The 16,052-nt window shown below is 41.9% G+C and overlaps 1 protein-coding gene across 4 annotated transcripts in view; it reads left to right on the top strand.

Moving 5' to 3' along the window:
• AGGF1 (angiogenic factor with G-patch and FHA domains 1) overlaps positions 1–16,052 on the top strand; it is a 45,142-nt gene that overhangs the window by 27,498 nt on the left and 1,592 nt on the right. For all 4 annotated transcript variants that reach the window (XM_084833421.1, XM_084833420.1, XM_084833423.1 and 1 more), the window contains 6 exons: positions 7,806–7,857; positions 8,108–8,209; positions 8,460–8,625; positions 10,787–10,869; positions 11,758–11,885; positions 13,648–13,747. In XM_084833421.1, the coding sequence (XP_084689547.1) occupies positions 7,806–7,857; positions 8,108–8,209; positions 8,460–8,625; positions 10,787–10,869; positions 11,758–11,885; positions 13,648–13,747 (631 nt within the window). The remainder of the gene's footprint in view (positions 1–7,805; positions 7,858–8,107; positions 8,210–8,459; positions 8,626–10,786; positions 10,870–11,757; positions 11,886–13,647; positions 13,748–16,052) is intronic.

The following is a 16,052-nucleotide window of genomic DNA, read 5'->3' as shown; positions in this document are numbered from 1 at the left end:
AAACTCAATGAAATTAGTAGCATAACATACCTTAACTTCAGTCTGGGCATCCTGACAGTTTTAATTCCTTTCCCCAATTATGCCTTCAGTCTGATACTAAAATGCATCATTTTACTCTAAAAATAATTTTAAGAATGGTTAAAGCAGAGGTGCAATATTCCAGTAGTTACTGGCATCTAAGCAAATGGTACTTTAGTTGTTGTAGAGGTCAGGAAGCAGTCTCCTGCTATCTGGCTCTCATGTTTTGCAAAACATGTTGCACCACTGGGCTAAAGAATGAGAGAGATGTGGGAGTTTGGCTTGGTGGAATCTCCACAGCATCTGTTCTTCCACAGCGATTTCATATTTGTTTTCAGACCTTGTGTGCTGCTTGTGTGATGTCAGACTCTTTTTTTTTAAGGCTACAAATACTGTAGCATTATAATACTTGAGTTTTTGGCAACCTGATCTTTTTATTTTTCCAGCAACAAGACATTATCCCTGCACCCATAACATCTTGTTGAATGATATCACTCAGTGATATCGATATTACCTATCCCCTAATAACTGATCTGCTGCTGTAACAAGTTGTTGTGATGCAGAACCCAGAGTCAGAGAGACCACAGAGTGAAGGAAAAAGAGATTCTTTATTTAACGCGCGGGCTTAAGGCTGGAATAATTTCCAAAGAGCCAGAAGCCCCGAAATACATCAGCACATTGTTTTTATAGACATTGTGACACATATGAAACGGCTCCTCCTCCCCCTCCCGCGTGGGGTTGCAGTCCTCAACATTTCTTCTCCTAGCACCATTGTTTATAATACAAGAACTGGGTTATAGGGTAGCCATGATAAGGAGAGAACAGAAGAGAACAGCAGAGAACAAGATATACAATTGTATGACCTTTGACAAGACAAGGAATTCCTGTGTCTCGTCAGCTTACAACAGTATATTCAAGGGAGAAAGAGCTCAGCAAGAACATGAAGCATGAGACTGCATGAGGCTACTTAGTCTGACCCCCGATATGGCTGCTACATTCCCCCCTTAAATGCATAATTTCATTACAATTATAGCATTTCTGATAACCATACAAAGCTTTTTGTGACATACATATTACATATTACTTAGCCTCTTGTTGGGCTATTAGAGCGTAGAGGGCAGCAGTTTTACTAGCTGAGACATAAAACAGATTGGTTAAACAGCGCATAAGACAAGGAACGCAGAGACATAACAGAACTTTTATGAACAACACTGGTAGAATTAGGATGAACAATGCTTTCAAGCCAGCTAAGATCTGGAAACCAAGGGGTTAACTAATTTAGCTAATTGTTTTGTCTTATTGTTTTGTTAGCTACTATATTGTGCAGCTTGTTGATCTGTTCATCTACAGCTTTGCCATTATCAGTTAAGTTAAAACAACAGAGCTTTTGGTGTGTCTCACAACTTAAATGATGAAGAAGGAAGAGGTAATCTATACCAGCTCTATTTTCTAGAACTGCACCTCTTAGATCACGCAACTCTTTATTTAACAATGACAATGCTCGTGAGGTGGCATTTATGCTTTTGGCTAAGCTGCAAGCTAACCGGTTGATCTCTAGACCATTAGCCAAGGCTAAACCTGGAACCCCAACCAGTGACATTGCTAAGGCCAATTTTTCTGAGTCAGAATATAACTGCACGTGACTATTACAATTTTTAGTTAGTTGGAGTGCTCGAGGCTGCCGTCGACGGATTTTCTCGGGCCACAGGGGAAGAATTGGCACCAGTTCAATTGGCGGCTGAGGCAACATGGGTGGTTATTAGACAAGTCGGCAGGAATGAATGACCAAGTGCGGGAACTACATGTCTAAAACCATCCATGAGGCAAAAGTATGTGGGCATCATTAAAAGATCTGTTTTGAATTTTATTACAGTGGAAGGGGGCCAGGGATAGCTTTATATTTTCTGGAAAATTTTTGACAATTAAGCATTCATGCACACGTAGCATTTGTTTCAGCAACGATGGGGGTGTGTAGAGTGAACTCTGTAGGGGGTAGGATCTTTGCAACCATGCCCCAATTAGCATTTTGGGAATAAGTTAAACTTACACCATAAACTCTTAACATGGTATCTTTTTGAATTTTCCTAGGATGTCTACAGACAGGTATTAGGCAAGAGCTAATAAGCCTGTTTACAGGTATATCTCTTGGCAAACAAAAATGTTTTACTCTCGTGATGTTAGCCAGGTGAAGCCAGTAATTATCAGGAAATCACTGGGACAAACTTCTCCTTCCAGGGGCAGACCCCCCTTTTTGCACCTTATTAAGGAAACACAATGCAACACTACTAACACTACAACACGCATGTTTGATCTTTTTTGGGATCTGACCGTACGCTGGGCAGCTGTTCACCTGGCAAGCTGCAGTAGGGTCTAGTTCCCTTCTTCAATTCTCCAGTTGCAGGTCTGACCGTACGCAGGGGGACAGTCTCCCGGTGTGTCCACAGTAAGGTCTAGCCTGAGTCTTCTTACTGCTTTTTCAGAATGATTTTTAAAGGATTTTCAGGATTTCTGTTTACAGTCTACTCTCCCCCTCTCGCTCTCTTGACTCGTGTCCAATGTATCCAGGGTTTAACTCTAGCTGCTTTCATAGCTGCGGGGGTGGAAAGTATGACAGTTTTCAGTCTTCTCCATCTGGAAGTCAAAGGGTTATTTTTCCCTCTTTAACTCATTCTTTAACTCTTGGTTGGAAAGGATGAACTTCTGTGATGGGAATGGCTTATTTTTTTAAGACAAAGCGACGCTGAGCTTGAAGAACTTCGCTCAGTGTTTGGACTTCTTGTTTAAGGCTAACGTTTGCTTGCTTTTGATGCCGCTCCAGTGTCAATTATGAAGTCCATGGCACGGCCCCTTACAGTCAATGTCACGGCCCCTCTCAAGCTGTCTCCCTCTTCGCCCATTCTGGCCCCTTTGGTTTTCTCTTTTGTATTTGATTTATTTTATTTGGGCATTCATGCCACTAATGTCCATCTTGTCTACACTGGGCACACTGGTTCTTTTTTTAAGAATCTTCTGCCTCTGCCGGTGCCAGGTCTTCTTTTTTTTTTTCTTTCGTCCACGTCTTCTTGGGCCTCTGGGTCGAGGGGGGTATACTGGCGATAGGCATTTGAAAGACGCTCCAAGTACGCTCTGGGGCCTCGGTGGCACCTTGCAGCACTTTAAACACTTTGGTCATATTAATTGACTTCTTCATACCTGCCTTTACGGCTTTTAACAGCAGGGTTTGATACTGGGTGAGGCGCTCTAGCCCCACTTGTGTTTTGGGATTCCAGCGGGGGGGGCTACTTACAAGGAGACTTTATTGGGTAACTTACAGCACACAGGCGTCTTTCTCTACTTGACTTTGTCTTTTCTCCTTGTCATCTGTTGGGAACCACACTTAGTATTATTTGGAGTTGCAACTAACACTAATCTGCAAATATCACATATATTTTATGATATTTAAGAAATCATAAAATATACACAACAAACTTTTTCTGCAATTTAACACAATGAATGGAAAACACTTTTTGCATGGTAAGGCATGATGGAGCAGATCCAGCAATTATACTGCTCTTCTGGCTGAAAGCTCAGGGCCCATTAAAATCAAGGGATGGGCATACCCACACACGCAAAGAGTTCTAGGTCACCATTTTTGCATTGGCAACTCTATGCTGCATGAGTTCTGGCAGTAAAAGTCATAGATCAAATTCAGCCTGTTGTACACTGAGCTGACTACAAACACAGACACACGGTCCACAGCGATGAGAGTTCAAGTTTATCAAAAGCTTCATAGCACTGTCCATGGCAAGTCTTTGACAATTTAAAATTTTAGTCCATGTGCAGAGTGTCTTTAAAAAGCCCAGACAATGATGGAGGCAAACAGAGAAGGCTCTGAGCAATGAAGATGAGATGTTTCCAACAAAGGCTCTCCACTTTTGCATCAGTTTAAAAAGGGGAAGTGTGGCCCTACACCCCTTCTGACAGACAAGGGCCTTTAACTTTTTAGCAAGGCCTCTGTCTAAACAGAGTGGCACAGCTCAGCTCTCTAGCCGTGACGCTTTAACTTGGGCAACTCCTCTGTAAATTTTATTTTACTTCTGTCAGGTTCTCACAGATATTTTAAAAACTTACTCTTTTTTTTTCTCTTCTAACCTGGTACACGAAAGCACTGAAACACTGAGTGCTGAAACTCAGGACGCTGGGGGGTGATGGGCATCGCCTTATACTTGCATTTTTCAGGCAGCCATTAATCTTCGGGGAGGCGATGGGGTGATTTGCAGGACTTCAAAGGCAAGCTTCTCAGTTTGTTTGTATTTGTAAATCCCAAGCTTAAAACAGGACACAGTGAGGTACAGGGCAGCCAAATTCTTGCTTTGGCACGGGCAACAAATAACTCTGGTCAGCTTTCTTCGCTGGGGTCTCAAACAGGAAAACAGTCTTAATTTAAAGTTGTAACATCACTGACAGCATCAGCCAGCCAGCTACACAGATCTCATTGTTTTTTAAGACAGTTGCTCCAATATCTTCTTTTTTTCTCAATCAGGTTGGGTCTCCCAGCTTACACAGTTTGTTGCAGCTTTCAGGAGCATGGTAGTAGCGTGATTTTGGCTTGGCCAGGAACATGCTGTCTGGTTTCTCGGTCTCTTCAGCACACACACTTAGGCAGTGTAACACTGGACACTCAAATCAGTGAGATTTCTTCATTGCAGGGAATCCCACGGCAAAAGCTTAATGGTTACGCTCTTCAGAAATCATATAGCCAGCTGATGGTCAGTAGCTACAGGTTCTATGCAATTCTAACACAGTTCAAAGCTAAACACGACTACCTTGACAGAGATCTTCATCATGGTCTTTCCGCTTCATTCTGCTTTGGGATAGTCTTATGGCACACTTTTCACTCGAAGAGGGGTCTAGCCTGTGCTCTGGGGGCTGATTCTTCACCTTTATTTTCTATTTTGCCTTCATCTTCTGGGTCTTCATTTTCAGTTTCCATTTCTTAGGGATTTCATCTCAATTAGGCAAGGTGATGATGTTGCACAACTCAGAACGTTGTGGGCAATTTTCCTGTCCCCCCCCTCTCGGCGTGCTAGGCTAACAGCTACTTCTTCGGCCTTACACTCTCACACTCCCACGCTTTGTTAAAAGCCAGACTGTCCTGCAACATTTTTCTAATTAACAGCCTCAGATCTTGTTCTTTTTTTTCTCTCAGCTCGACCTTGAGCTTTTTGCTGTTTTCTCTCTCTATTCTGAATCTTTTTTTTAAAAAAAAAAACCCTTTCCTTCTTTGTTTGACATACATCTCAAGGGGGTGCAAGTCTTGAGCAGTAGACGAGCTTGCCTCCTCTTTTTTGTGAGAACACATCTTTTTAAGGGTCACTGCCGATTTTATTAAATCTTCTGCCCAACACTTCAATTCTTCAGTTTCTTTTATTAATGCTGATTGAAGTGTAAGAGGGGAACCTCCCGATCCCGTAGAGATGAAAGTCTTGGCAGACAATATCTGGGAGTTGAGGACCGTAGCTGAAATCGGTGAATTACTGCCGGTGGGGCTTGAAACTGATGGCGACAGTTCTAAGTCAAAGCGAGGGGCAATGCCTCTGTAGGGGGGATGGCAGGGGCTCAGGAGCCACAGGATCTGGATCTCGACGGGGTGGTCTTACAGTAACATGGGCCCGTGGTGGAAGCAGGGCATAAGCAGGTGGAAACGCCGTTAGCTCTGCCAGATCTTTACACGAGGCTTCTAACACTGGTTGTAATTTCTTGGCCAATTTTTCTTTTCTGAGCACCAAAACTTTTGCCTGGGATTCTAGGCATTTCTTTAGCCATGGAGGAGAAGCGCGGACTATGGAATCTCACGAGTTTATGTAGAGAAATTGGTCGGGGTGCCCAGGTCTCCCAACCACAATGGCATATACACGGCTGATTTTGCTGGGCTCTAAAGAGCCTTTAGTAGGCCATCCTACACCAAAAGACGGCCACTCTATTTCATACAAAGTCTGCAACCTTTGAGGATTCATGGGGGGGTCCCCATAATCTCCACTAAAATCTTTCTTAAAATTTGCTAGCATACATCCCAAGGGGGTGCAAGGTTTGCTTCCCCCACCACCCATAGCCTCCCTCCTAAATTGAAGACAGACACAATTAGGGAATGGGAATTGGTCAGTGAGTAAGGGGTCTCACTGGCCGATACAAGAGGATTTTACACACCATGCACTTTGCTACTGGCCTGGGCACCCGGTCAACGGTATGCGCCAGAAACCACAGTAGCCACTTACACAATCATCAATCTCTCCACTGCATCCATATGTCCCTGCCACCCACTTTTCCCACTTTTTACCAGAGCGGAAAGCGGCTTCCCCAGCTTCCTCAGCTTCCTACTGAGTACTGGCGTGCTGGGTACTGGCGCCCACTCGGGGGTGTGATCAGGCCCCCCTTCTACCCGCAAGGAGTAGGTTCTTTTTGTATACGTATACCACCAACACTGACCTTCTTCATAAGGCGGGGCCCTCTTTTTTTCTGCCCAGTGGCCTTTCTCCCTAAAGGCGGGGCCCTCTTTTTCCCATATACTTGCCTTTCTCCTGAAGGCTTCCAATGTGGGTTTCAACTCAATTGCAGCTGCGATACAGGCAGGGCTCAAGTTCCTTCCTCCGCTTCCCAAGGTTCTCTTGCTGCTCGCTGCCGTTTGGGCGATCCCGGTGCAGGCTTTCTCCCATTTACTCGACAAAAAGGTCGGTGGCGCCAAGAAAGGGAGGCATGCGCCGAGCTCGTCTTCCCGGTGCGGCGATTAAGAGCAGGGAACTGCCACCTCTCTGTCTCAGAGCCTGCCACATCCGAGTCACGGCACCATTTATGTTGCAGAACCCAGAGTCAGAGAGACCACAGAGTGAAGGAAAAAGAGATTCTTTATTTAACGCGCGGGCTTAAGGCTGGAATAATTTCCAAAGAGCCAGAAGCCCTGAAATACATCAGCACATTGTTTTTATAGACATTGTGATACATATGAAACGGCTCCTCCTCCCCCTCCCGCGTGGGGTTGCAGTCCTCAACATTTCTTCTCCTAGCACCATTGTTTATAATACAAGAACTGGGTTATAGGGTAGCCATGATAAGGAGAGAACAGAAGAGAACAGCAGAGAACAAGATATACAATTGTATGACCTTTGACAAGACAAGGAATTCCTGTGTCTCGTCAGTTTACAACAATATATTCAAGGGAGAAAGAGCTCAGCAAGAACATGAAGCATGAGACTGCATGAGGCTACTTAGTCTGACCCCCGATATGGCTGCTACAGTTGGATACAGTTTTAGGCCTCCCTTGATGCTTTTTTGAGTTAGGGTTCAAACTGGACTACCTTGGGTTATAGTTCTATACTTGCTTACCTAGGAGTAAGTCCTGTCAATCTCAATGTCATTCTGAGCAAAGTTGGTTCCAGATTTGAGAATGACCTGGGCCACCGCCTCCATTGATGAGCCCTGGTGCTGGTAGCAGTGGCAGCAGCAGTGCTCTGAAAAGCACTCTCAACAGTGCTAGGTAGCTGCCATTTTAGTTTCTCACGTAGCATCACATTAGAGCGTTGTGGAAAATGATGGTGGCTAGACCCAGCTGCCCAGCACTTTTCAAAGCACTAAGTTGGAAAAAAGTTTAAAGGAAGACCCTAGGCAAGCATCAGCAGTTGGTCCTGACCCAAGGATGCCAGGTGCTGACACCAGTTCTGCTTCCAAAACAATATGTATAGAATTGTAGAATTGATTACTTACTGTCTCTCACAGTATACCTCACGTACTTTAACTATTGCCTGTCTTTACAGAGAGAAAGGTATGGAACACACGCTACAGATCCCAGAGGTTGGTGTTAGTAAGGTAACTAATTCTTTAAGGAATTCTTATGTAATCTGAGAGATTATTAATTGAGTACAAAAATTAATTCTTGGGTTACTGCATTTTAAATTTCATGAGATAAAATATGCTGGCTATTAAAATTACATTGTAAGCCTGAGGGCAAGGCCTGTTGATTGATTTTTGTAAGCCATTCTGAGAGCCTCTTTTGGCTGAAATGTGGGATCAAAATTCTTTAAATAATAAATAATAAAACTTTTTTTTATTTTATTAGTTTCACGCAGAAGTATACTTTGATCATGAATTGCAGAGTTATGTTCTTGTGGATCAAGGCAGTCAGAATGGTACCGTGGTTAATGGAAATCAAATTCTGCAGGTGAGCACAGAAATTAAAAGTGCTGCTGCTTGCTGGTCTACCCTTTGCCCCCTACTGGGAATTGACACACCCCTGTGTTGGTCTTTCCTCTCTGTCCTTCTAGTGCTGCTACTGCTTGTATCTGCTTTGTGATATACCATATCCCTTGATCTTTCTCTCTCATGCAGTAATTCCGAAACCACTTATCAGCACATATTTTCTGCAGAAAATTTATTTTCTGCAAAATAAATTTTGTTTTATTTTGCTATAGCCTAAAACAAAAAGTGAGCCCCATGTTCTGGAACACGGTGATGAAGTGAAGATTGGGGAAACTGTGTTATCCTTTCACATACACCCTGGCAGCGAAACCTGTGATGGATGTGAACCAGGACAAGTTAGAGCCCATCTTCGCCTTGATAAGAAAAACGAATCTTCTAGTAAGTGATAAATTGCTAGTTGTAAAAACAGGATTGGCAACTTCTAGGAAAATTTAGATTAAAACAATATATTGGGAAATATTGCTGAATATGTTTAAGGCTGCTTAACAAAATAAATTATTTACCAAAAAAAACATAAAACAAATTAAGCTGTGCTGGTCCATAAGAAAAACTTCCAAATTCCCAATCATGCAGCATTTTTATTAGGATCAGTCAAATATGCACAAAATTTGGGCAAGGTTTCACGATCTCTTCATCAGGCAAGATGTTACAAAAAGCAGATTAGGGTGCAAGGGGCGGGGAGGCTGATTTCATGATTTCAACATCGGGTCTGCATGGTCAGTGTCATAAGATGGACTGGAGGAAGAGGCACAGATTTAAATGCTCTGTCCCACGACCACCACCCCAATATTGAAGTATTTGCATGTGTTCGATAAAACACAACCTTCAGCCTAAAGGTATATGCCTCTATATTAGCCTCATCAACCAAGCTAAATCCAAGAAGTGAATGTTTCCAGACTTTATTGTTTCATGTCGGTCTTCAGTTAAACTAGCAAACTACCATTCAGTCCAGTAGTCCAAACAGCTAAATAGAAATGTGTGTATTTTAGCTGAAGGATAGACAAGCTGCATCCAACCCCATCCTAATTTCCTGTAACTCCCATTTCAACTGAAAGTAGTGCAGGTCAGCTGGCAGGGATTCAAGAACTGCTCTTCCCCCCTTAGCACTTCCAGTGCAATTAGAGAACATCCCAAGGGCTTTTTGGACATCGCTTAATTTTGAGCAGGGTGCTTGCTGAGTGAACAGTAGTGCCTTGCATGGTGTAATACTCTGCACAAAAACACTGGTCACTCTGCATTCAGAGGATGCTTGTCAGGTGAGAAGCAGTTACCTTCAGTGGCTTCATCTCATGTTACTGGGAGGAAAGAGGTACTCAGGAGGGTGCAGAAAGGGCAAACTGGAAGGGAATTATGGTTGCTTGACTTCTCCCCAGGAAGCTTCACGCCTCTCAATGCTGAATGAGGGGATTCCAGAGGCTTCAGTGCAGCACTCTTCCAGCCATACATCAGCCTGGAGTATTGTACCCTCCCTGACCAATATGCGTGGGGTGACTGGCGGCTTGTTTGGAAACTACCTCTCCCCCACCCACCCCAGACTATCCATGATGTAGATAATAGGAGTCACATAATATGACAAGTTGAACTCAGATGACCAATACAGTCTTTAACAATGTTATTTTGCTGTTGTGTTTTGCATCTGAACTCCTTCAATAAAAACTGAAGAAAAAATACTTAATATTAACAATGGTGGAATATTGTTTTCCCATTATATGAATAGCCACATAAGTAGAGATACAACTATACAAGTAGCATAGTCTGTATGCAAAGGAAATAATTAAATGCTTCAATCATAAAACATGCAGTAATCGTGTAAGTCAATTTTTTGAACTAGCAAAGTTCTATCACAAGGACGGATCTATATAGTGGTACTTGGCTGTTGTCATTGTTTCATGTGGTGAGCCACTCAGGCTGTTTCTGAAAAGTGCTGTTGATTTGTATTTCAATATATGCCATATTACAAAGCATAACAAGTTGTGGGCTGTTGCCTTATAACAGCATTTATATTGTTAATGTATCTGTAGATGAATTATTACTGTATGTGTATCCTGCCCTTGCTCAAAGGTGCTTAGCACAGCACTTTAGTCTCACAACAACTCTGAAGTAAATTGGCTTAGAGATGGTGAATAACCCAAGGCCCCTTCATAAGCTGCCAGAGTTGAATGAAGAGTTTAATCTGAGTTTCCCAGATCCAAACCTAGTGCACTAGCTATTATACTCTGTTCTGTCTCTTTGCTAGTGACTTCATTAAATTAGATCCAGATATTTAGTGCCTGAGTATATGGGTAAGTGGACACTCTAGTCTTAGCACAGCAGTAGGTGACCCGGTGCCCTCCAGGTGTTTTGTACTACAACTCCCATAATTTCTTTTGCCATGCTGACTGGAGCTGATAGGAGTTGTAGTCCAGAACATCTGGAAGGCACCTGGTTGCCTACCCCTGCCTTAGCATAACATGACTTGATGCAATTTTTCTCTAACCTGATGCCCAGCTGGAGAAACCAGCTTTCTTTCTTAATGAAATAGTATTTTATATTCTTTCAGTTTGCCCTGCACTGACAAAAGAAGAGAAGGAATTAGTTAGAAGAAAAGCATTAAAACAAATACGTGTAAAATATGGCTTACAAGTAAGTTAACTTTTTTTTTTTTAAACCTGTTTAACTGATAAATTATTGGATTTGGGGGCCTGTGATTTTTGTTTAACATTTGTATTATATTCTGTACTCTACAGTTGTGAAAGTTAGGAGCATTTGTAGAATATGAATTAAACTTATCAAACATCAGAGTGGAATTCCACTGAGTCTGTGCATTCAAGGCAACCTTGTAGCAGTTGTACCAGTGACAACTCATTGTCAAAGAGATGGCAATCCAGTCTTTTAGAATGTAGACGGGGCTTGGACACTATCCATGCCACTACTTCTAACACGCTACTGCTTCTCAAAGCAGTCCCTCATGAGCACAACTTGGCTAAAGAATATAAAAGCAACCCTGCTGTATCAGAGCAAAAGTTCATCAGGTCCAGCATCCTCCTTCCCACTGTGGCTAGCCAGGTGCCTCTGGGAAGCCCACAGACTGGGCATGAAGGCAGTAGCCTCCCTTGCTCTTGCTCCCCAACAGCTAGTGTTCGGAGGCATACCACCTCTGCATCTGGGGGTTTCTTAAACAGCCATTGATAGACCTATCCACGCTAATGTGTCTGATCCTCTTTTGCGGCCATCTAATCTAGTGGCCATCCTCACATCTTGTGGCAGTGAATTCCACAGATTAATTATGTATTGTGTGAAGTACTTTCTTTTGTCCTCAATCGTTGCTAGTCAGTGTCACTGGATGACACCTAGTTGTAGTATTATGAGAGAAAGAAACACTTCTCTCCATTTCTTCCATACCATGCATATTTTATAAACCTCTACCATGTTTTAAGCATATCTAATGTACCTAAAAGTGTGTTGTTGAGTGTCATCTTTGGGAAGAAAAACAGTTTACAAAAATATGAAGTTGATTTGTGTTTTGAAAAGAATACAGAATATGAAAATGACAAAGTCATGAAAAATCCAAATTACAAAGACAGAGCAGGAAAGCGCCGTGAGACAGTTGGAAGTGAAGGAAACTTTCATAGAGATGATGCGCCAGCCTCTGTACATGTGTAAGTTGGTTGGTCTTCTATTATTTTTATATCATTGCAATTGCACCTGTTATCCTTGCATATACACAACGCACAGCCATTCATAATGCATACATCCAGTTCTCTAAACCACAAATCATATTTAATTTGCAAATATTTCACAGTAAGGAAAAACATTTAAGTACTGATATAAAATATGGATAAACAAGCTTCCTTGAATAGGACTGAATGTGCAATATAAACTACTTTTTTAAAAAAACCTTAAAACTTGTTATTCATCAGGTTGTCATACTGATTTCCAGATCAATGCTGAGCAAGTATTCACCAGGAAACACTTAAGCAGTTTGTGAAATTTAAGCTCTGGGTTAAATTCCAATTATAGATACAATGAATGTCAGCAATGCACAAAGGACTTAACAATGCTATAACTGTAGTGGCACCAGGATAACTCTGTTCTCCTATGCTGCTCATCAGTTGCCTTCCTATTGAAACATGTTACTACCACTCCATATTAATTGTAAAGAACTGTGCCAATATAGCTCTTTTGGAGGTGACCAACATACATTCAGGAAGGCATGCTGGTGAGACTTCAGGCCTACTCATACCCAGCACCGGCTAGCAGCTTTGTGCAACAATGTTATGCAGCAGTTGGCTGTGTTAGCTGCTGTCAGTAAGGCAGTACCAGTATCTACGCTGTTACATCAGCACATCAAGCCTGCTTATGATCCCAGCATGCTACATTCAGTCATGATGCTGTACTGTTGTTGTTTTTTTTAACGATATTAAGCAGTTGTCTGCTGGTATGACAGCTCATAAAATTTATTTAACAATATTTCTATGCTGCCCAATAACTGATGTTCTCTGAGCAGTTAAAGGTTTAAACCCATAAAGATTCAAACAAGCAGAAAAACAAAAGAATAAAATCACACCATAAACTTAAATAAAACCACCAGTAGCAAAACATTAATGCACCAGAGCTAAAGGCACTAAAAGGTCTCAAGATCAAAACACCTCAAAGAATCACCTGGCACCAAAAATACTAATGTGGATGCCAAGGGAAGCCTCTCTGGAGAGGGCATTCGAAAAGCAGTTTGTTTGCTTTTATGTATTTATTTTTTTAAAAATAACAACTTTTGGCCCAAATAGACCTCCAAGGCTGTTTGCAACAATTTAAAATATTACAATTAAAACCAATGGTCATTAAAACAACTAAAAAATCACTTCACAACAGGTAAGATTAAAATATACTAAGATTTTGGTGGAACCAAAACATCTTAGCTGTCTACCTAAAAGTTAGCAAAGAAACCAGTCTAATTTCCCTTGGGTTCCAGAATCACGGTGCCACCACTGAAAAGGCCCTGTCTCTTATCTTGGGCAGTTGCACTTCTCTCGGCAGTGGCACATGGAGCAGGGCCTCTAAAGATGACTGTAACTGATGGGCAGGTTCATGTGGTCCTTCAAATATTCTGGCTGCAGGCCATTTAAGGCTTTCAAACCAGTACTTTGAATTAGGCCTGATAACAAATTGAAAGCTAATGGCACATTAAACAGGACTGGTGTAATATGGTGACAAATTAAACAGGACTGGTGCTACCCCATGAACATAGTTTCTTATATTTTACTACATGAGGCATGTTTGTACATAACAATTTTTCAAAACAAGGGTAGAAATAAGTGTAGTGACCCCAGTATATCTTCACTTAGGTTGTAGGAAAAACAAAATATATTGAATGAAAATGTTAAATATTGCTCTTTTCCTCTGTGTGATGTTTTGTTTTTAAAGTGAAATTAGTGATAGCAACAGAGGTCATAAAATGTTGGAGAAGATGGGATGGAAGAAAGGAGAAGGGCTTGGAAAGAGTGGTGGTGGAATAAAGGATCCGGTAGGTCTTGAATTTAAAGATTCCCTAGAAATTAAATTAAGGCTCCAATCCTATACTGATTTACCTGAGAATAAGCACCATTGAAATCAACTTATTTCTGAGTAGACATTTATAGGACTGTGATATAATGTGTAGAGTATACTTAGGCTGCAAACCTATGCACGCTTACTTGGGAGCAGGTATCATTTAACTTAATGGATCTTCTGAGGACATGTGCTTGTTAGAATGATTTATGATACTCTTAATACAGAATTTTAAAATCAGATTTCTGTTTCACTGGGTGTAATAGAGTTGATTAATGAACCTGTTTATTGTTAATGCATACTGAATGATGGGCATATTGTAGGAAAACAAATGGTCAATGGCCATTTCAGATACAATGCTAAACCATAGTTTTGTACTTCGTAAATGAGCCTTGGGTTCCCATATTCTCCTCTTCTCCAGTGTAGCTGCTGGGAAGAAATTGGAAACATCCACTTCCTGTTTTGAACTAACCAGTTTGTTTAATCCAAATTGTTTCCTTCAGTTCAGATTTAACAAGCAGTGGTTCAAAACGGGATGTGGATACTTTCAAACTCCTTGCAACCATGCTGGAGAGAAGGGAGGATGTGAGCCTGAGGCTACATACTGTTGATTTCCATAGTACTAAACCATGGGTTTAGCATTTCATACTTAACAGACTAAATGAGTGCTTGAGTTGGGAAAGGAGACTTGAGGAGCTACACAGCATTCAAGTAGCTGTGGTGGGCATTAACTGTAAGGACAACTTAGGCATGTCAAGAATAAGGCTTGAAAACTGAGAAGGGAGCAATCCTATGGCTGCTAGAGAGCAGCTAGATGGCTATAGGACTGGTCGGTTTCCAGGAATCGACCTCGGAGCCCGTGCTCCGAGGTCGGATCTTGGAGAACTGCCTCCCTGCCCTCTCCCCCACCATCTTGTAGGTGGCATGGATCATCCCCGGGCTCTGTGTTCGTAAGAGCAGAACAAAGCGGGGCAAAAGGGGGTGTTCCCAGGGGCAGGGAGTGTGGAAGTGCTGGTAGGACGCTTCCTATGCACCATCTGGCCTCCCCCCCCCCCCCCAGCGCTCCGATGTCCCGCAGCTAGACAGTTGAAATCAGCTGTCTAGCTGCAAATGCAAGACAGCTGGAGCGCAGAGGAAAGGATCTCCTCCGCGCTCCTCCCACCATGCATTGGATAGGCGATCGCCTCCGAGTTCTAAGGCGGCCGCCTATCCTGATAGGGTAGCTCACTTATTCTGCTTTTATGAAAATATAAAATTGGTCTTAAAAACCAGTAGTTCTAAAGGACAAATACCATGCAAAATCATATTTGCAAGGATCCAGATATGGAATTCATAAAGCAAACTTTAAATTCAAATTTCTCAGTGATCTTTTCATTTTTACTATTTTCCAACAAGCCCAAGAAACTATGGCGTTCATAGTTCTTATTACCATAATATACTATTATGGCTGAATAAGAAAGCATTTACAGGATAGGAAATTGATCTGAGAGTGTAATCAGACTTCCATTGATTTTAAACTATAGGGATGCACATCTATTGGTTAAAAGTTGTGGGGGGATTTCAAACTGTATGAGCTGTTCAGCAGTGAAATCTATCTATCTAGGAAAATAGTCTTATTCATTGGAAGCCTTCTAAAAATAAAGGTTCAACAGACATCTGTCATGCATGGTACAAGTAGCTTGAGGCAGGTGTTTGAACTAGATGATTCATGATTCACCTGACTGAAACATGCTTTTGAGTTTTGAAGTTGTTGTTCAGTCGTGTCCGACTCTTCGTGACCCCATGGACCATAGCACGCCAGGCCTTCCTGTCCTGCGGTCTCTCCCGGAGTGTGCTCAAGTCCATATTCGTTGCATCAGTGATGCTATCTAGCCATCTCATCCTCTGCCGTCCCCTTCTCCTTTTGCAATGCCACGCTAATTCCAGACCTTTCTTGCATACTTAATTATAAAAGGAAAGGACATTGGCTGTTTTGATAAACACATTGTTTGTTTTAAGTGGGCATTTGCAAGTACAGTAAAATCATATGCTTTGATACCATTCCTTGTTAGTATCTCTTTTTATGAGTCTTGTTTAATAATGTGATTTTTTCAGTTCAGTTTATTGCTCACTAGCCAACCAGGCTGTTGCATATGCATCAGACTAAGAACACAAAACAAGAAAAGTACAGGGTGACAACATACAAGGAAATCAAACTAAGCTTAATAAGAAAAGATGTAATGAACTGTCAGCAACTTTGTATCTTAAAATTATTAAGATTAATTAAAATAGCTCACTAACCT

This window comes from Heloderma suspectum, chromosome 2 (genome assembly GCF_057233095.1).
Source record: "Heloderma suspectum isolate Gila_16-S chromosome 2, 16-S_ref, whole genome shotgun sequence".
Lineage (NCBI taxonomy): Eukaryota > Metazoa > Chordata > Lepidosauria > Squamata > Helodermatidae > Heloderma > Heloderma suspectum.
Note: the sequence above shows the minus strand (reverse complement) of the source record. Positions and strands in the feature narration are given on the sequence as shown.